We start from the raw sequence: 26,384 nt of genomic DNA, 5'->3' as shown, positions 1-26,384 counted from the left end.
CTCTTCTTCTCTTCGTTAGCATGGCTAAAGGTCTGTTGATCTTATTTATTTTTTCAAAGAACCAACTTTTAGTTTTGTTAATTTTTTCAATAGTTTCTTTTGTTTCAATTTCATTGATTTCTGCTCTGATTTTAATTAATTCTTGCCTTCTGCTACATTTGCTGTTGTTTTCTCTTCGTTTTCTAGGGCTTTGAGATGAAGTGTGAGCTCATTTATTTGTTGGTTTTTCCTTTTTTTGAGGAATGACCTCCAGGCGATGAATTTCCCTCTTAAAACTGCTTTCATTGTGTCCCATAGATTCCGATATGTTGTGTCTGTATTTTCATTTATCTCTAAGAATTTTTTGATTTCCTCCTTTATGTCTTCTGTAACCCATTGATCATTCAGTAACATATTGTTCCTGGTCCATATGATATAGGATTTTTCCTTCCTTCTTTCATCATTGATTTCCAGTTTCATTCCATTATGATCTGATAAAATGCATGGTATTATCTCCACCCCTTTATATTTACTGAGGGTTGCCCTATGGCATAATATATGGTCTATTTTTGAGAAGGATCCATGTGCTGCTGAGAAAAAAGTATATCCACTTGATGATGGTTGATATACTCTATATATTTTTTTTTTATTTTTTTTTCTTAAAGAGAGAGTGAGATAGGAGAGAGAGAGAGAGAGAGGAGAGAGATAATTTTTTTTAATATTTATTTCTTTTTAGTTGTCGGCGGACACAACATCTTTGTTGGTATGTGGTGCTGAGGATCGAACCCAGGCCGCATGCACACCAGGCGAGCGCGCTACCACTTGAGCCACATCCCCAGCCCCTGATATATTCTAAATATGTCAGTTAAGTCTAGGTTATTGATTGTGATATTGAGTTCTATAGTTTCTTTATTCAACTTTTGTTTGGAGGATCTGTCCAATGGTGAGAGAGGTGTGTTGAAGTCACCCATGATTATTGTGTTGTGGTCTATTTGATTCTTGAACTTGAGGAGAGTTTGTTTTATGAACGTCGCAGCGCCATTATTTGGTGCATAAATATTGATAATTGTTATGTCTTGTTGGTGAATGGTTCCTTTTAACAGTATATAATGTCCTTCCTTATCCCTTTTGATTAACTTAGTCTTGAAGTCGATTTTATTCGATATGAGAATGGCCACCCCTGATTGCTTACGAGGACCGTGTGCGTGGTATATTTTTTTCCCAACCTTTTACCTTGAGCCTGTGTATGTCTTTTCCAATCAGATGTGTCTCCTGGAGGCAGCATATTGTTGTATTTGTTTTTTTAATCCATGTTACCAGCCTATGTCGCTTTATTGGAGCGTTTAAGCCATTAACGTTTAGAGTTACTATTGATATATGGTTTGTACTTCCTGCCATGTTTGTTTATTTATCTCTTTTTTTTCTAATTTAGTTTGTCTCTCCATGATTAGCTTTCCTCCTGTCCTCTGACTTTACTGAGGCACTTCCCACTGATGGTTTTGGTTATTGTTTTTCGTTTCTTCCTTGTCTAGTGTTTTGCTCAAGATGCTTTGCAATGCTGGTTTTCTGGCTACAAATTCTTTTAGCTTTTGTTTATCATGAAAGATTTTTATTTCGTTGTCATACCTGAAGCTTAATTTTGCTGGATACAGAATTCTTGGTTGGCATCCATTGTCTTTCAGTGTTTGAAATATGTTGTTCCAGGATCTTCTCGCTTTCAGCGTCTGTGATAAAAAATCCGTTGTTACCCTTATTGGTTTACCCCTAAATGTAATCTGCCTCTTTTCTCTTGTAGGTTTTAATATTTTCTCTTTGTTCTGTATATTGGATATCTTCATAACAATGTGTCTTGGCGTTGGTCTACTGTGATTTTGTGTGCTCGGTGTCCTGTATGCATCTTCAATTTGTATATCTGTTTCCTTTTTTATTTCTGGAAAGTTTTCTGTAATTATTTCATTCAGCAGGTTACTCATTCCCTTGGTATGAATCTCTGTGCCTTCCTCTATCCCGATGACTTGTAAGTTTGGTTTTTTATGTTATCCCAAATCTCTTGGATGTTTTTCTTGTGATTTTTTACCAGCCTATCTGAGTTGGCTAGACTCTTTTCAAGATGATATATTTTGTCTTCATTATCTGACGTTCTGGCTTCTACTTGCTCCACTCTGTTAGTGATACTCTCGATTGCTTTTTTAATTTGGTTTATCATTTCCTTCATTTCTAGAATTATTGTTTGATTTTTTTAATAATCTCTATCTCCTGATAAAGATGCTTAACTTCTTCTTTTATCTGTTTATGTAATTCATTTTCAATGTGATCTTTAAGGTTCCTTTCCATCTGTCTAAGGTGTTCCTTGAGTTCTTTATATGGCCATTTTTCTGATGACTCTAGGTCCTCCTGAATCTTTAGGCTGTCCTTCATTCTTTGTACTCCTTTTCTTCCTTGCTTTTTTATGCTCATGTTACTTCTTGTTCTGTTTGACTGCTGAGTTACTGTTTACTCTTGTAAATTTATTTGATGCTTGGGAGGAGAGATATTAGAAGGGAAGGGAAGAAGTCACTAAAGAGAATGAGTGTAGGCAGGTAGAATTAAAGAAAGGGGGAATAAGAAAATTGAAAAGAAATGAAAAGACAAAAGAAAAAAAGTGAAAAGAAAGAAAGAAAAAATGAAAAAATAAAAATTTAAAACAAAAAAAAATTGTAATGATAATAAAAAAATGGAAATTAAAGTTTAAAAAATAATAGTAATAATAATAGAATAAAAAGAATTAAAAAAATTGAAACCATTAATAAGAAAGTTAAAGAACAACAACAACATCAACAACAAAAAGTGAAAATAAAATAAAAAAAAATACTAATAATAATCATTAAAAAAATAATAATAATAAATGCAGTCATAGAGCTCGATTAACTTCTCTTCCAGAGGTGGAGCTATGCCCACTGGGCCAGGCTTCTCTTCTTGATAGGTGGGAACCAATCACTGTGCCTCAGCTCTTCTTCCCAGACTGTGCAGGTCTCCAATCCTGAGTGCCTAGGGCCTTCTCTTGTGGTTCCTCAAGCCAGGCCCCGCTCACCTGTGACGCTCACCACAATAGTGGCTACACGCCAGGTCTGCTGCTCCTGGGAGCCCTGTTTTTATGGATGCCTGGGCACACCCTTTCTGTTTGCCTCCCTCAGACACTAAATTTGTAGGGCTTGGGGCTGAGGACCCACAGCGAATTTGTTTGCCCTCAGGTAGCAACTCCCCTGGTAGCTGGTGCAAGGGACCTCTGTTGTCAGCACTGGTGGGAGCGATAGCTGGGAGTTCTGAGCTGCTAGTCCCACGTCACTCCTGATTCCCTGGGTCTGGCTATCGTGCTCGGTTGGCTTTTACCTCTGTGAGTTCAGGTGGGCTGACTAGTTATTTCAGCGGGATCTTTAGTGCTGAGTCACGAGAAGCAGGCGAACCGGAGCTAGAATGCAGCCAATGCGGGCTCGGTGTGTTCTGAGAAGGGCAGACTGTTCGCCCCGGGATCCCCTTCAGCTCCATAGTGCCTAGTGGTCCTGAGCGAACAGTATTTTGACAGTTTTCTTCTCCCTATGCCCGCGCAGCTGAAGGGGTTAGAGACTTGATCTCTCAGCGTCCACTGCCATGTTGTATCACTTAGATTTTAAATTGTCACTCATCTTATCAGCTGTTCCATTTTACTCGGCAGCTCACTCGCACGGTGAAGAGTCTGCTCTAAGGTGCTCCGTGGGAAGCGGCGGCGGCGGCGGCGGCCCAGCTGTGGCCTTCGGGACCCCTGGGGAGGGGGTGCGGGCTGGGGGAGGGGAGGCAGCGCCTTGGGGCTCGCGCGGGCCGGGTACTGGGCACACGAGAGATCGGGCGGGGCGGGGGAAAGAAGTTGAGATCTAGATTTAGGGAGTGAGCGTGGGAGGAGAGACGGCAGGGGAGAAGCAAAGCGGGAAGGCGGAGTGGAGAAGGAAAAGGGGCCGAGGGAGCCGGGCAGCTCGGGGGCTGCAGCCTTACTGCTCGCACTGAGGTCGTGATGGACTCACTCCACCTTGGCTGGAGTCGTGGCGGATTCACTCCACTTAGGCCCCTTTCTTGACACGGTGCTGAGTCTTTGTCGACAGATCTCCTTTAATAATCTTTACTTCTTCTTTTAAGACGCGGCAACATACGCTGCGGGCACGGAGCGGCTTACTCACTTCCCGCCGCCATCTTTTTCGGTTACCAAGACCCTATATTTTAACTTTATTATAGAAATTTATAAACACATAGAAGCAGAAAATAGAATAACAATCCCTGATTATCTTGCTTTGTCTGAGATACTATAATAAAACACCATAAACTGTGTTCCTTATAAACAACAGATACTAATTTCCTACAGGTCTAGGAAGTCCAAGATCAAGGCACCAGCAGATTCAGTGTCTGATGAGGGCTCAATTCTTAGTTCCCAGATACCACCTTCTCACACTGTGTCCTCCCATGGTGGAAATGCTGTGGGAGTTCCCAGGAATCTCCTTTATAAAAGCACTAATTCCATTTATGAGGACTATGACCTCATCATCTCACAAGACCCCCACCTCCTGGGGCATTAGGATTTCAACATGTGAATTGGGGGGGGGGGCACAAGCCTTCAGACCATAGTAAGTGTACACTTCACAACTGGGGTCCAGGACTGCATAAATGGTTTCCTGGAAAAAAAGTTTTATTAATGTCACTCATTTCCTGAAATATTTTAAGGCAAGTCCCATACATTGTATCATTTTACTCCAGAATATAGTCCTAACAGGTAAGTGGTTTAAAAAGTAACCACAATATCATTTTCACACTGACAAAAAAATTCATGATCTCAAACGAAGATCACAGTTGGCTTTGTGATCCAGTCAAATTGGATGTGGCACCGCGTAGGTCTATGGTCTCTGGGGCCTCTTGTGACTGGTGGCAATTCCACACCAGATGCTGTCCTCTGTCCTGTGCTGTGTTTCCTGCAGAAATTCCCAGGTGTGCTCTGCTGATGGCACCCCTATGGGATGATGGCACTTCACATGCTCCTCTGTCCAGGTGGTGTTTCAGAAGCTTGACAGTGTGTGACATTGCTGTGGGGTGGACTGGGATCTGTCCAGAATGAGTGAGCACTGGGCCTGGACTGTGAGCCTGGGGAAAGGAAGACAGCCCACGGTAGAGGAGTACTAGGGTCATAACACAGAGGCAGGAGGGGAGTTGGGTAATGATCACAATTCTTAACATTTATTGAATGCTAAATGTATACGAGGTTCTATCCACGTGGCCTTTTCTCTATATGCTAGATAATACTTCCCCCATTTTACAGACCCAGGCCTAGAGAGAAGAGGTGATTTATGATCACAGGTAGTAGGTGATGCAGAAAGAACAGGAATTAAAGGACTTTGTCCCTGCTAAATCACAGAAATGAGGTCCCTGCATTTGGTGTGGCTTATGAGGGAAGAAAATATGTGTATCATTAAAGGCAGGTAAAGACTGAGGGGAAGAGGTAAGTTTGGGTGGGAGAAAATGAGTTGGGCTTCTCACATAACCACTGAGCACCACTCACATCAGATACGCTTTCTTCTCTCCTCCTTTTCCTTCTCCTCTTCTTTGTCTTTTCTTATTGAATTACAGACTCGTGGGCTCTACTCAAGACCTAGTAGATCAGATTTCCAGCAGTGTAACCCAAGAAACTATGCAAATAAGCTCCTTGGGATTTTCAGACCAAATTTTAAAAATAATGGAGTACAGAATCAGACCAGATTTACAGAGAGGGCCTTCTATGTGGGAGGATGACAAAACATTTTTTTTCATGGCTCTACCACTGGAACGTGCTCTACCACTGAGCTACATTGACACTGGACTGAATCTGCCAGCATCTTGATCTAGGTCTTCCTGTCTCCAAAACTGTGGGAAATTAATTTCTGTTATTTATAAGCCACCCAGTCTGTGATATTTTGTTAGAGCAGCCTGAACAGATTAAGACGATGAGCAAATACTGTTGAGCAAATACGTAAATGAAAGACAATTCATTTAGCAGTTCCTAGGGCCTATCAGCAGAACACCCGAGACCCTCTGAAGGTAGAGTGAATTGCCCCCTGCTACAGGACACTTGTGGCTTATCAGCAGAGCTGTTTCCTCATGTGGAACTTGGGGCACACTATCGAACTCAGAACCTCTTACTTAAAGAAGTACCCATAAGGGTTAGGACCTAAGCTCTCCTCTAAAATTGTGAGACATAAAAGAAATCTTCCAAGAATGGGACCAGAATAACCCCAGACCAGCTTAAATGAGAAGGCATGAAAAATGTGAATGACATAGCAACGAGAGAGCCCTGTGCCCAATTTTATTGGTGGTGGTAAAATGGGGCTCATGATGTATATGACAAGAAGCGTGGGGCCCAAGGCATTTTTCTCTGAAATGTTATCCAGGCAAAGGTGTTCACTGAGCATTTTGAGAAGCAGATATTGACATGGAATTAAATTGAATTGGGTTAAACTGATACAGGCATAATTCCTACCCTTTAACATGCCTTCTCATTAATGAATGTTTTCCAGTTGGCAACTATGATTCTTTAAGAGTATTTTTTTTTCTTTTTATAACACTGATGAAATGTTTTGGAAGAGGATTGTTCCAAACTGCACTGTTGTGTTGCACATGGAAACGGTGGCTGATCATGTTTCTCAGTCATCATGGTGCATTTGACTGCTGTGGTTTTCCGTATGATGATCTATTCCAACAAAAGCATTATGATAGAGGGCGTTCATACCCTTGGTAGCGTTGGAGAGTTCAGTAATTATTTTGGATGTGTCATGTCCCACTTAACTGGGATCTATAAAGTCTCCCACAAACCATTCTTGTTTTGATACTGAACATTGGAGCCCCAGGGGATACCTAGTAGATCCTTTATATCAAATGGCAATCATTTTCACTTTTTTTAGAAAGTATGAACTTAGCTTTGACAAGATTTACTTGAAGTACAATCTTCTCATCACTGCTGTTCCATGGAGAATATGGCTGCTCTGTTGGTCCCCACACCCACCAATGTCAGCTTAAGCAGGTTGTACCTGGCAGGTGAATTCCTTCCCTGGGGAAAGGAGACAAGGTCTAATTCTCAAGAAATAGTCTTATCACCTTATTTGTAGCTATTTAAAACTCTTTTTCTGTGGGATCCTTGATTGTCTCATCAATTCAATATTTGACTTAAAATAATAATCAAGGTTTTTTAAAAAAAATATAGACCATCAAAACTGAGATTTAATGTTTATTTTATCTTTAAGTCTTACAACTATGTGAGTTAATTAATGCTGACTTTTTGCCCCTTAGAATCTTTGAATTAACAAAACAAAAACAAAAACAAAATCCCAACAAAACCACCAGTCTGCACTTTTAACTGTCAGTGGGAAGGGAGGGGTTGATAGGATAAGAAATGTTAAGTGTGATGCTAAAAGATGGAGAAAGAAAAATCTTCCAGGAAGGTGGCTCCTAACCTCATTGACTGTGTGAACTTGGTTCCAATCAGATCCTAGTTAAGAGAGGTATTAGAAGTAAATACTTGTAGAGATGTGGGGCAAGGAGGAGGAGCCCCACAAGATAAATAAGACATAATTAACACACACAATGTTTATTCTACACCAAACCAAACAGAATTTTGATTTTCTTCCTAGTGGATAAATTTCTTGTCCTCAGGCAAAATTAAATCTATACCCAGTTGCTTTTTATAAATTTGGTCTCCTGAAGGGATTACCAGCATTCTCTAAGATTCTTGATGTGTCATGTTTTCTTTCTGCTTCTCTCTGGTACCACAGGCTGCCTGTACCTCTGGAGTCATTGTCCTGTAACTCTGAGGCTCACTAAGCACTTTTTTTCTTTAGTTGCCCCCATCTGTCTTTGTGAACTCAAGTTAATGGACTTTTTTTTCCTCCTGCCTGCTAGAGAAAGTCAACGGCATAACATGGAGAGCTCATTACAGGGAGAGGTGCCAAGCACTTAGCCACTGGAAGGTTTAAAAAACAAGAAAGTAAATGAAGATTACAGGTCATTAGCTGCCTCTCAGGCAGATCTCAAATGGGAAAGACTAATTTCCCATCACCATCACTTGGTAGAAGAAGTCTAAAGAGAGCTGAGGTGACCTAGTAAGGCCAGTAAGGAATTTAGGTTTGCTTTTGTTTGTCGCTGTGTGGTAGGTGGAACCCAGGGCCTTGACAGGCTAATCAAAAGCTCTACCTTTGAGCAACACTCCAGCCCAGTCCTACTTGGCTTCTCAGTGTCCTCCACAGTGAACAGGTCTGGAACTGGGTTGGCAGTTGGCATTCTCATCACCCCCCTTTCACACAGCCGGCTTAGGCGGCCTGGAAAACAGGGCACAAAGGGGAGCCCTAGCTCTGCTCAGGGCTGCTGTCTCAGAGGTTCTGGTTTCTCAGAGGAGTGGCTAGATGTTTTCCTGAGCTGCAGCTCTGGACCCAGACTGAGGAGTCTTTCATATATCACAAGACACAGCACCACCAAAGCCATCTTTAAATGCAGCTCAGGAATGAAGGAAATTCCAGAGGTGACCTTATAAGCCAAGGCAGGAAGGAGCAGGGTCTGGAGCCCAGACAGAACGAGATGGGGAAGCTTATAGAAAAAGATTTGTGCCCAGCAGGAACCACAGAGCAGTCTGAGCTGCTGGGAGGGCGGAGAAAGTGGGCGAGCGAGGCGGTGTCCGGAGCCCCTGGAGCTTGGCTGGCAGGGTGGGCATCCCGTGGATGCCTTCTGCCCCTCCCTGGCTTGGGGGATCCTAACTGGTCTTCACAGTTTTGCAGCGGGCTGTGCACGCCACTGGCCTCTCTGTTCCAGCGAGTCTCACCAGCGGGAAGGGAGAACTGGCCTCGGTGGCGCTGGGCCTGGAGCCCGCTTGGCTTCTCGCCCACCAGGCGGGTCCCGCCCCCGGCAAGGACACCCGGAGCTCCCGCAGCGGCGCCCGCAGCCTGCTCCTCTCTCTCCGCAAGCCCCGTCTCCCAGTGCAGCAGCTCCGCGTGCACCCCTCGCCCTCCTGCCTACCCACCGCGGCCATGGTCGCGTCCTCCACGCGGCCCGCTGTCCTGGCCCTGGCCGGGCTGGCGCTGCTCCTGCTGCTGTGCCTTGGTCCAGGTGAGTGGGGCGATGAGAGGCGGAGAACAGAGCCTCGTCCCCGGGTGAGGCTGACACAGGGAGGCGCTGCCTGGGTACCGGCAGAGATGGATGGGGCCTGGGGGCCCAACCTCAGCCTGAGCAGGACCAAGAGGTTGGAGCAGAACAAGTTCTATATTTTTGCCACTGCCCAAGTGGTGTCAAGTGGTGCGCTCCAGCAGGCCGAGAAAGAGAGGCGGGATCAAGGGGCGGAGGGTCTCGGATCTGAGAGGCACCCTTGCGAAAAGAGGTCTGAAAGGTAGCCAGGAGGAGTTTCAGGGATTAATGAAAGGGACTAAGGGGTTTTTAACCGGGGTGGTGTCTGTCCTTGGAGGGAACCCAGGGGGAGGCTGATGGCATCGTGAGGAGGATTCCCTTCCAGGCAGGCGCTGGGAAACAGTTAATATGGTTCCAGTCTGCAAGGCTGAGGGCAGGCCTCTCCCCAGAGAGGGAACTGCTCTCAAAGCAGTAAGGCTTCACCTTCTCTATTTCTTGGATCTCTCAGAGAACAGGCTGAAAGTGTGGATGACTCCCTGACCATTTTCCATTTAAAGTGCCTTCACAGGCACACTCAGAATGAAGTTGGCAGGCACAACTTTCCTGATTCACAGATTCTACCTTAAGAGCCTCAGTCCCAAAGTATCTGTTTTGTCCTGAGATACCACCCTCCCCTTGTTTGATCCTTTATGGTTCACAACTGACCTCCTGTAGCATCTTTGAGGCTACAACTCAGGTATTGGAACCTCAGATTTACTGCTAAGGGACCTGGGGCCAGAAAGCACAAAGTGACTAACTTGCCCAAGCACCTGAGACTGGTGCCTGTTCTGTCACAAAGTAGCTGGGCCCTATCGAATGGAAATAGAAGGCCCACTAGATTGCTCTCTTGTTGTATTTTGCTTATTCAAAACAAACTCCAGGCTGAGGGGACACAGGCAAGGGGTGGGGGTCCTAGAATCTTTAGAATGGGGGATGGGCAGAGTTCAGGCTGAGGAGGTTGTTATTCTAAATTACAACCACAGGTGAAACTAACCAGTAATCTCCCATCACATGATGCATGTACCCCCTCCTCTTTCTCACATTTAAAGAAGCACATCTGAATAAGTCATGTGAATGCTGGCTATAAGCCATTCATTTCCAGGGCTCATATTTCCTTTAGTCCATGCCAAGAACTTTGCTGTAGAAGTCATTTAAAATATTATCCTCATTAAGTTGAACACATGTGGAAGGTCTTATGACGGAAAATGAAAATCTCTAAGGAATCACAAAGTTGACTCCTTATGAGATCCAAAAAAAAATTTAATGCAGAAAATGATCCCTTCTTGATAAATTTATTAATAGTAGCACCTTCAAAGGGGTATCTTGTAATTCTGAATCTGCTAGGCAATCTGATTCCAGGTAACTAGATTTGATAAATACTAAAGTGCTTATTAACACAGCCTAGAAATAATAACTGATGGTGTTGGGATACAAAAAATGTCAACAGAACATCACATCCATTATTTGTTTTTTATTCCTTTCAGAGGCATAGCTGAGATTTGGTGGGACTCTCATTTCTGGAGCAGTAGTAACAGACATTCACTGCAAGAAATTGCAGCCTTATGATAAATACCTAAGTCCCATATCTATTTCAATGTAAGACCACATTTCACTGATTAATTGTTAAGCACTTTCACAGAAAGCAAACAGATGGAGGAGTGATAATTCTGTATGCACTATCTGAGAGTTTTCAGAGATTGACAAGTGTTATGCCATTTATGAATGCTAATTTTAGTGCCAAGAAATGTATCAATCTGCTTGGCAAATATTTTCATAGATTTCTTCATTGCTTCTTAAGGTTAGAAGGGAAATTCAGCCTTTAAGAGTAGCCCCACCCCATCTAATCAAATAATTCTCTCTATGGTAGCCTGGTCAAGTACTCAACTCTGTTGATTTATGCTCAGTTGCTCTCAGTATCTCCTAACAGAAACTTCTCGGGCCACTTGTTTCATCTTTTGGTGGCTGCCCAGGCATTGGAAACATTACTTCATGCCCTAATCTAGGATCCAGTGGTCAAATCCTAGTCCTCCTTCCAGAAGTTTATAGGTGTATACCAAAATGCCTTCAATTTTTTCTCCTATTACACATCCTCGGGCCCTAGTCTGCCCTGGACACTCTCCTCTGACCACCACTCCATGTTTTTCATGACCTCTTCAAATGAGAGGTTGTGGACGGAATCAAATATCAGAGCAGTCCCTGAGGTTGCTGCAGACACCCAGCCCTCCTACGCAAGACAAGAGGACAAGAAACACTTCTATCCCCCTCCCTTTAGTGTGGTCTCCTAGAGATGCTTCCCAAGCCATTTCCATGTCATTCAACCTCTACAAATAGAGGATGGTTATATAAGCATCATCCATAATGGAATGTTCTGGAGAGCAAAAGGAGGCACTGTCATGAATTGATCAGGACAATTGGTATAAATTAAGGCTGCCCTTGGAGAGCTAGAAAGTGTGGCCACTGTACCCATGAGTTATGACAGAAATGCTTGGGAGAAAATAGTTTAGTAAGTTCTAGAAGCTTGTTATCCCATCCCAGAGGCCAGGCCAGTAGGTTCCTTGGGAGGTGAAATTATTGGAAAGGAAGGGGGTAACCCCAGATCCCAAAGCCTACAGGGGTTAATAGGTGAGGAGGCTGCTTATAAACCATGGGCTGTGTGAGCAATGTGGTCCAGAGAGGTTCACATTCAAATTTTGTAAGCACAGGCACACTAATAATACAGTTCAGCTTAGAGCAGTGAGCAGCCAGCTGGTGACTCTTGTGACATATTTTCTCAACTACATAGTCAATTATATAAGCAGGGATTCTTTTTTAAAAATTTTCCCCTGGTTTTATTAAAGTATTATTGACAAATAAAACAGGAATTTAATTTTTTTTTCACCAGGACTAGGGATCAAACCCAGAGCCTTGTGCAAGACAGGCAAATGCTCTATCACTGAGCTACCCCTCCCCAGCTCAAAGCAGAGATTCTTAATTTTTTTTGACCCAGAGACTTTTGAGCATTTGGCTTCTAGTCCACCAAAATTGTACCTTTGCAGATGGAGGCACAATTTTCTTTCTCTGGACAATTTAGAATCTGTCCATGGACTGAGGTTAAGAACCCTGTTAAGAAGGCATTTCCCCATTCTGCACCTAGTTTCCAGTTTCTTACACCTAAAGATGCTCTACTCACTACTCAGGATACTTCAAGTGTTTTCTCTGGAGGCTTTGGGTCCACCTTTCATGAGACAACTGCAGTTAAGGATCAAATTCTTCTGTACGGTCAATGAGGTGGGTTTTCTTTTAGGACAGACATGTTATTTTTCTATTAAAATAACTGGTCTTATTAGAAACTCTTTCAAAAACAGAATAAATAAAATAGCAAATGATCTTTTTTTTTAATTTTATTTTTTTTATTGGTTGTTCACAACATTACAAAGCTCTTGACATATCATATTTCATACATTAGATTGAAGTGGGTTATGAACCCCCAATTTTACCCCAAATGCAGATTGCAGAATCACGTCGGTTACACATCCACAATTTTACATAATGCCCTATTAGTAATTGTTGTATTCTGCTACCTTTCCTATCCCCTACTATCCCCCCTCCCCTCCCCTCCCATCTTCTCTCTCTACCCCATCTACTGTAATTCATTTCTCTCCTTGTTTATTTTCCCATTCCCCTCACAACCTCTTATATGTAATTTTGTATAGCAATGAGGGTCTCCCTTCATTTCCATGCAATTTCCCTTTTCTCTCCCTTTCCCTCCAATCTCATGTCTCTGTTTAATGTTAATCTTTTCTTCCTGCTCTTCCTCCCTGCTCTGTTCATAGTTGCTCTCATTATATCAAAGAAGACATTTGGTATTTGTTTTTTAGGGATTGGCTAGCTTCACTAAGCATAATCTGCTCTAGTGCCATCCATTTCCCTGCAAATTCCATGATTTTGTCATTTTTTATTGCTGCATAGTACTCCATTGTGTATAAATGCCACATTTTTTTTATCCATTCATCTATTGAAGGGCATCTGGGTTGGTTCCACAGTCTAGCTATTGTGAATTGTGCTTCTATAAACATCGATGTGGCAGTATCCCTGTAGCATGCTCTTTTAAGGTCTTCAGGCAATAGTCCGAGAAGGGCAATAGCAGGGTCAAATGGTGGTTCCATTCCCAGCTTTCCCAGGAATCTCCAAACTGCTTTCCAAATTGGCCGCACCAATTTGCAGTCCCACCAGCAATGTACAAGTGTACCCTTTTCTCCACATCCTTGCCAGCACTTGTTGTTGTTTGACTTCATAGTGGCTGCCAATCTTACTGGAGTGAGATGGTATCTTAGGGTGGGTTTGATTTGCATTTCTCTGACTGCTAGAGATGGTGAGCATTTTTTCATGTACTTGTTGATTGATTGTATATCCTCCTCTGAGAAGTGTCTGTTCAGGTCCTTGGCCCATTTGTTGATTGGGTTATTTGTTATCTTATTGTCTAATTTTTTGAGTTCTTTGTATACTCTGGATATTAGGGCTCTATCTGAAGTGTGAGGAGTAAAAATTTGTTCCAGGATGTAGGCTCCCTATTTACCTCTCTTATTGTTTCTCTTGCTGAGAAAAAACTTTTAAGTTTAATTAAGTCCCATTTGTTGATTCTTGTTATTAACTCTTCTGCTATGGGTGTCCTATTAAGGAATTTGGAGCCCGACCCCACAATATGTAGATCGGAGCCAACTTTTTCTTCTATCAGACGGAGAGTTTCTGATTTGATATCAAGCTCCTTGATCCATTTTGAGTTAACTTTTGTGCATGGCGAGAGAAAGGGATTCAGTTTCATTTTGTTGCATATGGATTTCCAGTTTTTCCAACACCGTTTGTTGAAGATGCTATCCTTCCTCCATTGCATGCTTTTAGCCCCTTTATCAAATATAAGATAGTTGTAACTTTGTGGATTAGTCTCTGTGTCCTCTATTCTAAACCATTGGTCCACCCGCCTGTTTTGGTACCAGTACCATGCTGTTTTTGTCACTATTGCTCTGTAATATAGTTTGAAATCTGGTATCGCTATACCACCTGATTCACACTTCCTGCTTAGAATTGCTTTGGCTATTCTGGGTCTTTTATTTTTCCATATGAATTTCATGATTGCTTTATCTATTTCTACAAGAAATGCCATTGGGATTTTGATTGGCATTGCATTAAACCTATAGAGAACTTTTGGTAATATCGCCATTTTGATGATGTTAGTTCTGCCTATCCATGAACAAGGTATATTTTTCCATCTTCTAAGATCTTCTTCTACTTCTCTCTTTAGGGTTCTGTAGTTTTCATTATATAGGTCTTTCACCTCTTTTGTTAGGTTGATTCCCAAGTATTTTATTTTTTTTGAGGATATTGTGAATGGAGTGTTTTTCCTCATTTCCGTTTCAGAAGTTTTGTCACTGATATACAGAAATGCCTTTGATTTATGCGTGTTGATTTTATATCCTGCCACTTTGCTGAATTCATTTGTTAGTTCCAGTAGTTTCTTTGTAGACCTTTTTGGGTCTTCTAGGTATAGAATCATGTCATCTGCAAATAGTGATAATTTAAGTTCTTCTTTTCCTATTTTTATGCTTTTAATTTCTTTCGTCTGTCTAATTGCTCTGGCCACTGTTTCGAGAACTATATTGAATAGAAGTGGTGATAGAGGGCATCCCTGTCTTGTTCCAGATTTTAGAGGGAATGCCTTTAACTTTTGTCCATTCAGAATGATGCTAGCCTGAGGCTTAGCATAGATAGCTTTTACAATGTCAAGGTAAGTTCCTGTTATCCCTAGTTTTTCTAACGTTTTGAACATAAAGGGATGCTGTACTTTGTCGAATGCTTTCTCTGCGTCTATCGAGATGATCATATGGTTCTTATCTTTAAGTCTATTGATGTGGTGAATAACATTTATTGATTTCCGTATATTGAACCATCCTTGCATCCCAGGGATGAATCCTACTTGATCATGGTGCACAATTTTTTTGATGTGTTTTTGTATTTGATTCGCCAGAATTTTATTGAGGATTTTTGCATCTAGGTTCATTAGAGATATTGGTCTGTAGTTTTCTTTCTTTGAGGTGTATTTGTCTGGTTTCAGAATCAGGGTGATGTTGGCCTCATAGAATGAATTTGGAAGAGCTCCCTCTTTTTCTATTTCCTGAAATAACTTGAAAAGTATTGGTACTAATTCTTCTTTAAAGGTTTTGTAAAACTCCGCTATATACCCATCCGGTCCTGGGCTTTTCTTGGTTGGTAGTCTTTTGATGGCTTCTTCAATTTCATCCATTGATATTGGTCTGTTCAAATTGTGTGTATCCTCCTGACTCAGTCTGGGCAAATCATATGACTTAAGAAATTTATTGATGTCTTCACTATCTTCTATTTTATTGGAATATAGGTTTTCAAAATAATTTCTAATTGTCTTCTGCATTTCTGTAGCATCTGTTGTGATATTGCCTTTTTCATCCCATATGTTAGTAATTTGAGTTCTCTCTCTTCTTCTCTTCGTTAGCATGGCTAAAGGTCTGTCGATCTTATTTATTTTTTTGAAGAACCAACTTTTAGTTTTGTTAATTTTTTCAATAGTTTCCTTTGTTTCAATTTCATTGATTTCCACTCTGATTTTAATTATTTCTTGCCTTCGGCTACATTTGCTGTTGTTTTGCTCTTCCTTTTTTAGGGCTTTGAGATGAAGTGTGAGCTCATTTATTTGTTGTTTTTTTCTTTTTTTGAGGAATGACCACCAGGCGATGAATTTTCTTCTTAAAACTGCTTTCATTGTGTCACATAGATATGTTGTGTCTGTATTTTCATTTATCTCTAAGAATTTTTTGATTTCCTCCTTTATGTCTTCTGTAACCCATTGATCATTCAGTAACATATTGTTCATTGTCCATGTGATGTAGGATTTTTCCTTCCTTCTTTTATCATTGATTTCCAGTTTCATTCCATTATGATCAGATAAAATGCAAGGTATTATCTCCACCCCTTTATATTTACTGAGGGTTGCCCTATGGCATAATATATGGTCTATTATTGAGAAGTATCCATGTGCTGCTGAGAAAAAAGTATATCCACTTGATGATGGTTGATATATTCTATATATGTCAGTTAAGTCTAGGTTATTGATTGTGGTATTGAATTCTATAGTTTCTTTATTCAACTTTTGTTTGGAGGATCTGTCCAATGGTGAGAGAGGTGTGTCGAAGTCACCCATAATTATTGTGTTGTGGTCTATTTGATTCTTGAACTTGAGGAGAATTTGTTTTATGAACGTCGCAGCACCATTATTTGTTGCATAAATATTGATAATTGTTATGTCTTGTTGGTGAATGGTTCCTTTTAACAGTATATAATGTCCTTCTTTATCCCTTTTGATTAACTTAGTCTTGAAGTCGATTTTATTCGATATGAGGATGGCCACCCCTGCTTGCTTACGAGGACCGTGTGCATGGTGTATTTTTTCCCATCCTTTCACCTTGAGCCTGTGTATGTCTTTTCCAATCAGATGTGTCTCCTGGAGGCAGCATATTGTTGGATTTGTTTTTCTAATCCATGATACCAGCCTATGTCGCTTTATTGGAGAGTTTAAGCCATTAACATTCAGGGTTACTGTTGATATATGGTTTGTACTTCCATCCATGTTTGATTATTTATCCTTTTTTTAAAAAATTTAGTATGTTTCTCCATGATTATCTTTCCCCTCGCCCTCTGTCTTTACCGAGGCACTTCCTACTGATGGTTTTGGTTATTGTTTTTCATTTCTTCCTCGTGTAGTGTTTTGCTCAAAATGCTTTGCAATGCTGGTTTTCTGGATGCAAATTCTTTTAACTTTTGTTTATCATGAAAGATTTTTATTTCGTTGTCATACCTGAAGCTTAATTTTGCTGGATACAGAATTCTTGGTTGGCATCTATTGTCTTTCAGTGTTTGAAATATGTTGTTCCATGACCTTCTTGCTTTCAGAGTCTGTGATGAAAAATCCATTGTTAACCTTATTGGTTTACCCCTGAATGTAATCTGTCTCCTTTCTCTTGTAGCTTTTAAAATTTTCTCTTTTTTCTGTAAATTGGATATCTTCATAACAATGTGTCTTGGCGTTGGTCTACTGTGATTTTGTGTGCTCGGTGTCCTGTATGCATCTTCAATTTGTATATCTGTTTCCTTTTTTATCTCTGGAAAGTTTTCTGTAATTATTTGATTCAGCAGGGTACTCATTCCCTTGGTTTGAATCTCTGTACCTTCTTCTATCCCGATGTCTCGTAAGCTTGGTTTTTTTATGTTATCCCATAACTCTTGGATGTTTTTCTCGTGATTTTTTACCAGCCTTTCTGAGTTGGCTAGACTCTTTTCAAGATGATATATTTTGTCTTCATTATCTGACGTTCTGGCTTCTACTTGCTCCACTCTGTTAGTGATACTCTCAATTGAGTTTTTAATTTGGTTTATCGTTTCCTTCATTTCTAGAATTATTGTTTGATTATTTTTTATAATCTCTATCTCCTGATAAAGATGCTTAACTTCTTCTTTTATCTCTTTATGTAATTCATTCTCAATGTGTTCTTTAGCTGCTTGAATTTGCTGTCTTGTATCCTCTTTAAGGTTCCATTCCATCTGTCTAACTAAGGTGTTCCTTGAGTTCTTTATATGACCATTTTTCTGATGACTCTAGGTCCTCCTGAATATTTAGGCTGTCCTGCATTGTTTGTACTCCTTTTCTTCCTTGCTTTTTGAAGCTGCTCATGTTACTTCTTGTTCTGTTTGACTGATGAGTTACTGTTTACTCCTATAAATTTATTAGATGCTTGGGAGGAAAGGTATTAGAAGGGAAGGGAAGAAGTCACTAAAGAGAATGAGAGTAAGCAGGTAGAATTCAAGGAATGGGGATAAGATAATTGAAAAGAAATGAAAAGACAAAAGAAGAAAAAAATAGGAAATAAAAAAAGAAAAAAATTTTTTTAAAAAATAATTAAAAAATTAAAATTAAAATTAGAGGAAAAAAAATTTAAAAAAATTGTAAAAGAAATTTAAAAAAACAAGAAAGAAAAATGAAAGTGAAAGAAAAACCCAAATCAAAAAAAAAGAGAAAAGAAAAAAAGAAAAAAAAACTAATAAATTCAGTCTTAGAGTTTGATTAACTTCTCTTCCAGTAGGTGGCGCTGTGCCCACCAGGCCAAGTTTCTCCTGTCAATACGTGGGAACCAATCACTGTGCAGCAGCTCCTCCCAGACTGGGCGAGTCTCCAATCCTGAGTGCCTAAGGCCTCCTCTTGTGTCTAGTCACTTCCCACTTTTCCTCTAGCCAGGCCCCTCTCACGGGTGCTGCTCACCACAATACTGGCTACACGCCAGGTCTGCTGCTCCCGGGAGCCCTGTTTCCATGAACGACTGGGCACACTCTTCCAGTTTGCCATTCCCTCAGACCCTAAGTTTGTAGAGTTTGGGGCTGAGAATCCTCAGCGAATTTTACTTGCCCTCCGGTAGCCACGCCCCCGGTAGCTGGTGCAAGAGACCTCAGCTGTCAGCACTGGTGGTAGCGGTAGTTCCGCACTGCGGGTCCCGCGCCACCTCAGATTCCCTCGGTCTGGCTATCGTGCTCACGGGAGAGCTGTGAGGGGCCCTTACAGGAGAGCTGGGAGGGGCCCTTAATGTTTCCCCGATGTGTGGAGAGGGAAGGCTAGGGAATTACACACCTGTAGCCGCAGGTTTCAATGAAGTTATCTCCTCCGCCGCAGTCTGATGACGTCAGTTCTCTGCCATGGTGGTATCTCTTGCAAATGGCGACAGTTCGTTTCCCTTTGCCGGATGACCAATGCAACGGGTGGGTCCTTACTGTCTCTCCCAAGCCCCGTTTCAAACCTGTGGCCACTACCTATGAAGGCTCGGTAGGCATTTACCTCCGTAGGATGAGAAGGGTTGACCAGTTGTTTCAGCCGGATGGATTAGTGCTGAGTCACAGCTGTTTGTCTGCAGGAAGCAGGTGAAGGGGAGCTTGAATTCAGCCGATCCGGGCTCAGTGTGTGTTCTGAGAGGCCCAGACTGTTCGCCCCAGATCCACGTCAGCTCAGCATTGCCTAGTGATCCTGAGCAAACAGATTTAGGTTGTTTACAACTCCCTATGCCTGCACAGCTGAAGAGGTCAGAGACTTGATCTCTCTGCACCCACCGCCATGTTGGAATCCCCGAGCAAATGATCTTAATAAAGCTTGATTATAATAGGGGAGAGGAGGGGGGGATAGGAAGGGCAGCACAATAAAATAGACACTAGTATGGCCCTATGTATAAACGTGGCTGTATAACCAATGTGATCCTGCAATCTGTACACATGGAAAAATAAGATTAAGATTATGTACCCCATTTGAATCAAATGTATGATGTCAAGATCATTGTAATGTTTTGAGCAACTAAAAAAAATTTTAAAAAAAGAAAAAAAATGAAAAAGACATCCCCCCCCAAAAAAAAGCTTGATTATAGGATGATCAGAGCAAAGTACAAAACTGGGCTGATTTTTAAGAGAGCTAAAGAATATTCCTTGGCTTGTGGCAGCCCAAGTCCTAATTTCTGCCTTGCCTGTTTTTTTTTTCCTTTTCTTTTTGCAACACCAGTCACTGGACTTAGAGCCCACCCTAAATCCAGAATAATAATCATTCTGAGATCCTTAACATAGTTCCTCTGCAAAACCATACTTCCACATAATCTCATATTCTGAAGATTGGGATGAATAGGAACTTGAGGGACTCCATTGGATGGAGGAGTTACACCATGAAGAAAATGATTTCAGGAAGGTACACATGATAGATGGCTGTCCTTCATGATTAGACACCAGGCCTCCAAGAATTATGTCACTTATCCCAGGAAGTAGCTCCAGTTGTAATGTCCTTGGTCAGCCATAGTCATCACTGATATTAGCTTCAGGAACCTCAGATTGTTTTCCTGAATAATCAGAATGCAAAAAGTGTTAAATATGCAACACTACCAAGCTAGCAATCAAGACAGGGGTCTGAGATTATTTTTTACCAACTTATTTTTACAGTTGAAAATTCAAGGATTCAGTGCATCTCTGAAATTGATTTCTGTTTTTATTCCTTTAGGTGGCATAAGTGCAAATAAACTCAAGCAGATGCTTCAGAAACGAGAAGGTAAATATGCCCCAAATGGATAAGGGATGCATTCTTAACTGGATGGAAATGAAATGATAATATTGAATGTGTCCAGTCTTGTATTTGGAAAATCAAGAGTATTTACTTCTTAAAAGATTTGAAGATATGAAGAGTTTATTCTGTGGGTGTGTGGTGTGGTATTTGATTAGATAAATATTATTGCTGGTAAATGTGTGTAGGTTCTTTTTTGGAAAGCTGTCAGTATAGACAAAACAGTGCAACAGTGTCAACTGAATGCTATTTATTTTAGATCCATGAAGAACTTTAGAGCTTGTATCTAAACTTGGGCATATCCTTCAGAGCATGTGAAGTCATTGCAGGAGTGGGCTTAGAACTGCATAGTTGTGGCATTCTCTGTAATTAGAAATTGTGGAAGGGCATTTACATAGGGATACCTTTTAATTGCCAATTTCTGCTGGAAGAAGTGCTCCTAAGATGAATATTGTAGACAGCAGGAAGATATTGTCAAAATAGTCACAAAATACGGGTTCTGGGTCTATTGCCGCCAGGTCAATTGGATCCATTGTGTGGTCTCATGAATGTCATTTTCCCTCTCCCAGCCAGTATATTCTATAAAATTATCCTAGAAATTAAAAAGTGCAACCACATTTCTGATATGAAGTTTGATCACTTATTCTTTCTCCCCCTCCTGGTTTACAGAAGATTCTCATAGGCTAAAGTCTGCTTCCAAAGTGAGGCCCTTAATCACTTGTTCCCATAGTTCTCAGTTGTCTCTCAGGGATCCCCTACAGGTGCCTGGAGTTCAGGTGACCCCTCCCAGAGAAGGTGGTTCCTGGGAGGGGGCTGTCAGCTTCCTTCTGGCCACTCACAGGGCCCTGGATTACCTGGAAAGAAATGTCCCCTCCCTAGGCTGGTTGGTCATAACAGAATCACCTCACAGATGCCTGGGGGTGAGCAACTCTCACAGAGCCAGCCTATCAGACGTGAGCAAACTGCTGAGATAATCATGACTCCTGGGTGTGTATCTTTGAATCTTATTCACATGAAGCCAAGAAACACATACTAAGCACCTATTGTGTACAGACCATGCAACAAGCCCTGATGTTTATCCATGTTATTAGTTTCATTATCCCATAAGTTCTTCCTAACAACACTGAGTCTCCTAGGCACATCCTACTGAAGTGGTACCATTTAAGACATTGAGACTATGATGGGAAGACATTAAAGGAAGCAGTTCAAGCAAAAGTTAGTACTTTTTGAGATGCAACAGAATGGGTAGTGATCAGACAATGAGGCCTAGAGACGCCTCCATAGGACATTGTGTCCTCCAGCAGCCTGAGATGAACACCTGTTGCACTGCTAGGTGGGTTTGATCCCTGCTCTCTCAAGGTGCATCCGTCCAGTTCTTTTTTCTTACTTCATCCCCTAAACAAGCACTACATTCCCCTGCTTATATATGAAATGAACATACACTTTAAGCATGTGTGGCACTAAATATCCATTTCTGTTTCCTGAATGAAGAGGCCAGGGGTTAAGCCACCAGCCCCTGCTGAGCCCTGGGCTTCAGGGGATCTTCAGGGGATGAGCTGAATTTCATTGCTACCCTGAAAAGCTACATGTTGAAAGTGAGTCCCAGTTCTTTTAAGTGGCTGTACACATATAGAAAATGCTGTGAGCAAAGAGCAGGGAGCTGACGACGTGAAGCTGTATTTTCTCAGATGCATGAAAGAATAATCAAGAGGCACAGCCATCCTGTACATGATGCGGTGTATAAGAGTGGCTACACTCCAATAACAAAAGTTATTCTTTTTTTTTTAGTTTAAATTATTTACTTTTTATTTATTTATTTACTTACTTACTTATTTTTTACATACACGACAATAGTGGGATGCCTTATACTCATGATTACCCATTTACAGCACAATTTTTTGTAACTCTGTATGTAAAGTATGTTCACACCAAAATTATGCCATCATACATGTACTCTTTTTTTTTGCATTACAATTCTTATTACACATTCTTGAGGGAAAGGGGAAACATGGAGATTGGATGACAAGTACGTAGGAGGAATAAGTTCCAATGTTCAACAGCATAGCTCTAATGTTCTAGTGACTATAGTTCATATCAATTTGTTACATATTTTATAAAGAACTCCAAGAGAGGAGTTCAAACCTTCCCAACATGAAGAAATAATAAATGGTTAAGGAAATGGTAATGCTAATTATCAACTGAATCATTATACATTGAATATGTACTGAGTTATCACACTGTACCCCATAAATATGTACAATTACTACGGATAAATTTTAAAAAGCAGTTCAACCCACAGTATGATTCTAGTAACAACAACAAAAAAAAAACTGCTGTTTTTTTAAAAAAATCATTCTTTGCAATTTTGGGGTGGAAATTGCTCATTTCAGCACCTGCTCTGACTGAGACAAAAGTGGCCATGGATGAGAATAGAGCCAAAGAGTTCCTGAGCAGCATGAAGCGCCAGAAGCGGCAGCTGTGGGACCGGACTCGGCCAGAGGTGCAGCAGTGGTACCAGCAGTTCCTCTACATGGGCTTTGATGAAGCGGTGGGTGCACTTTCCTGCAGGGTGGGCTGGTGAGAGAGGCTTTGACGAAGCAGTGGGTGCACTTTCCTGCAGGGTGGGCTGGTGAGAGAGGCTTTGACGAAGTGGTGGGTGCACTTTTCTGCATGGTGGGCTGGTGGGGAGAGAGGCCTGCTGGGGAAATAGGACATAAGAAATGAGACATGGCTATTTGGTTTACTCTATTTTCTATTGCTGGGTCTGCGTATATTTACAACTAGTACAACAAAAGTTTTAAGGTGGAGACATAAAATCTTTTAAGGAAAAATACCCCTTTTTGGTATCTGGTCATGTTGATATCTGTGTATAAGAACATTAGAAGGAGATAGTTATTCATAGTAAGCATTGTTAATCATTGAAGAAAATCCACCATAGAGAAAAGCCATTGGTAAGTTGTGATTTGTGGGGAGCCATTCTGACACGTGATTGGGTGACTCCTGTTAAGGGCCTGAGGCGCTCTGGCTGTGTCGGAGCTATCCCGACCCTTTCCTGATGAGAGAGCCCATCCGTGTGGGGGTGTGCGTGACCACTGACCCTGGAGACCCAATCACTGACCCTGACCTTGGAGTGCAGCCCCCCCTCAACCTTCATTGGATGGAATTCTCCCCTAAATCTCTTGTCCCCCAAATAAAAGGCTGCTCCCAGGCGTGTTCGCTCTCTCTCTCTCCTGCTAGCCCAGAGTAATCCTCGCTGCCCTGCTGGGCGGCTAGAGGCGGGAACCAGGGAGGCGAGCCGTCTCGGACCTAGCAATATAAAATAAGGTACTGTCTGTGTGTTTTATTTTGATCTCTTCTAACTAACTTAATGCCTAGAACCTCATTAATGAAACCACTGCGCAGGTTGCGTGGTAGAGTGATTTTTAGGGGACTGTGTGTCTTTAAATCCATTCTCCATCATTCTTTCTCTTTTCCTCCAGAAATTTGAAGATGACATCACTTATTGGCTAAATAGAGATCGAAATGGACATGACTACTATGGTGATTACTACCAACGTCACTATGATGAAGACTCTGCCATTGGACCCCGGAGCCCCCATAGCTTTAGGCATGGAGCCAGTGTCAACTATGATGACTACTGACCACCACTGCCACACATGTACACGAAACCCAAGGTGCTTCCCTTAGGAATCTCACAGTCCCTTACTCTATGCGGTTTCTGTTGTGCTTTATTTCAGTGGATCTTTTTAACACAGTTTTTGTGACTTAGCGCCTTTTTGATATTCCATGCAAGCTTCTAACAATATATCATTTAAAACTGGAAATAAAAGCATTTTGTCAAAAATAGAAGTCTCAGAATTTATTTGGATGAAAATTAAGCTGGTGCTGATTCTTGTTCCTCTGATGTTTTATAGTTGAAGCATCCTTTGAGAGCCATTATGATCACAGCAATTTTTACCACATCCCAGGCAGACACTGTAATGAACAAAGAGTTCTTCAATTGATTAAAATGCAGTCTATACTAAGAACAAAATATAAAACCAGGAGAAAATCTAGTTGAAAATGATTTCCAGTTACAAGACTTGATTTGTAGAATTCTAACTGTTCCACAGGCATTGAAGGCTTTTTGGATTCCAGCCCCTGAGCCACAGCTGGACAACCCAGGAAACAAAGCTAGATCATTCAGGAAATGAAGAGCAATAGAAAATTATCTGAAGTTGATTTAAGTGCCATGCTCATCTAAAAATTTAAAAAATCTAACTTTTTCAAAGAATTTAAGAAGATTAAAGAATATAATTTATATCATATTAAAAAAATATGGGGCTGGGGAAGGGAAGGAGGAAGGAGTGGGAAGGAGCGGGGGAGGACAGTGAGGGACCTGAGCCCTTACTCACCACAGGAAGCAGAGCTGCAGAGGGCCTGCAGGGAGGAGATGGGCAGCTTGGCAGGGCCAACTTTGAAGCACTCTCACACTTCCAGGGGAATGTGACAATCTAATGAAAGCCTTTCCTACTTTTCCACTAAAAGACTCTATATGCCAAATTTGCTTATTGCCTCTGAAACACACTCTCCTTCATAAACCTTAGGTTAAAAATAGTAACCCTGGATTTAGCAGGAAACACTGGATTCCGCACAAGTGGTTATGGGCAATTACATATTAAAGTTCATCTGTTTCTTTCTTGGGAATACTCATATGACTTTTATAAAAAAATTGTGATAATATATGATGACACAAAATTTACCATTTTAACCATTTTTAGGTGTACATTCATATCATCACCACCCATCTTCAGGACTTTTCCACCTTCCCAAACTGAAACTCTGAACTCATTAAGCAGTAATTCCCCAAATGGCCCTTTCCCTGGTTCCTAGTGACCACCACCTGGTTACTCTCTCTATGAAAGTGACTAATCTAGGTTCCTGGCACAAGCAGAAATGTACAATATTTGTCTTTTTGTGTCTGGCTTATTTCATGTGGCATGCCTTTGAGGTTCATCATGCTGTAGTGTGTCAGAATTTCTTTCCTTTTGAAGGTGTAATAACATTCCATCATCTATGCCATATTTTGTTTATCCACTTATGTCAATGCACACTTGGGTCACCTCCAGCTTTTGGCTATAATGAATCATGCTGCAACGAGAATGGGTACACTAGTATGTCTTTGTGCCCTTGTGTTATAGTTTGGATGTGAGGTGTCCCCCAAAGCTCACATGTGAGACAATGCAAAAAAGTTCAGAGGAGAAATGATTAGGCTGTGAGAGTCTTAACCCAATCTTAACCCCCTGATAGGGATTAACTGAGTGGTAACTAAAGTGGTAGGGTGTGGCTGAAGGAGGTGGGACTCGGGGACATGGCTTTGGGGTATATATTTGAATCTGGTGACTGCAGTCTTTCTCTGCTTCCTGATCACCATATGAGCTGCTTCCCTCTGCCACACTCTCCACAAAGAAGTTCTGCCTCATCTTGAGCCCCAAGGAATAGAGCCAGCTGTTCATGGACTGAGACCTCTAAAACTGTGAGGCCTCTAATAAACTTTTCCTCTCTTAAAATTGTTCTGGTCAGATGTTTTAGTCACAGCAGTGAAACAGCGGACTAAAACAGAAATTGGTACCATGTAGTGGGGTCCTTGCTGTGACTAACCTGACCATATGGTTCAGAAGCTTTTTGTATATTTTGCATTTGGTGGGAGGAATTTTGAGATGCTTACCAGTGCCAGCTGGAAATGCTTTAAACTGTTCTAAGTGGAGCTTAATGGCTGATTCTACTGGGAGCTCAGAAGAACAGAATGCCAATAGGACCATGCACAGTGAAGACAGGGCCCAAGAGGCTTCAGAGAATGACTCTATTGGAATTTGGACTAGAGGCCATTCCTGTTTTGTTCTGGCTGTTTTGTTTCTGCATTTTGTCCATGTCCTGAGACTTTCTGTGAGGCTGATTTTAAAAGTGATGAACTTCTTATTTGGCAGAAGAAATTTCTGGACAGTATAGCATTCAGCAAGTGCTATGGGTACTACTGGCAGCTTTTAGCCAAGTTACTATGATATTCAGGAGCAGAAAGCAGAGCAGAAAGATTCAAGAAACTTGAACTTGA

At 41.4% G+C, this 26,384-nt stretch overlaps 1 protein-coding gene and 1 long non-coding RNA gene across 2 annotated transcripts in view; one reads left to right on the top strand and one right to left on the bottom strand.

Annotated features, from left to right (window-relative positions):
- The window catches only part of LOC308632288, an 827,867-nt gene that overhangs the window by 665,415 nt on the left and 136,068 nt on the right, over positions 1-26,384 (bottom strand). The window lies entirely within an intron of this gene.
- Positions 8,472-24,142, top strand: ECRG4 (ECRG4 augurin precursor). Its single transcript, XM_081264841.1, has 5 exons — positions 8,472-8,518; positions 8,764-9,099; positions 20,234-20,281; positions 22,684-22,841; positions 23,773-24,142. The coding sequence occupies exons 1-5, from the start codon at positions 8,488-8,490 to the stop codon at positions 23,932-23,934; spliced, it is 735 nt and encodes a 244-aa protein (XP_081120967.1). The 5' UTR covers positions 8,472-8,487; the 3' UTR covers positions 23,935-24,142.

Source organism: Spermophilus citellus, assembly GCF_964194105.1.
Source record: "Spermophilus citellus genome assembly, chromosome: 13".
In the NCBI taxonomy this organism is placed as follows: Eukaryota; Metazoa; Chordata; class Mammalia; order Rodentia; family Sciuridae; genus Spermophilus; species Spermophilus citellus.
Note: the sequence above shows the minus strand (reverse complement) of the source record. Positions and strands in the feature narration are given on the sequence as shown.

Bases quoted from the DNA above. Each gene is read 5' to 3' on its own strand.
- ECRG4 (XM_081264841.1), top strand. From the start codon at position 8,488: ATGCAGCTCAGGAATGAAGGAAATTCCAGAG. The intron at 8,519-8,763 runs GTGACCTTATAA...TGGTCTTCACAG, and splicing joins GAATGAAGGAAATTCCAGAG to TTTTGCAGCGGGCTGTGCAC. The intron at 20,282-22,683 runs GTAAATATGCCC...TGCTCATTTCAG, and splicing joins GATGCTTCAGAAACGAGAAG to CACCTGCTCTGACTGAGACA.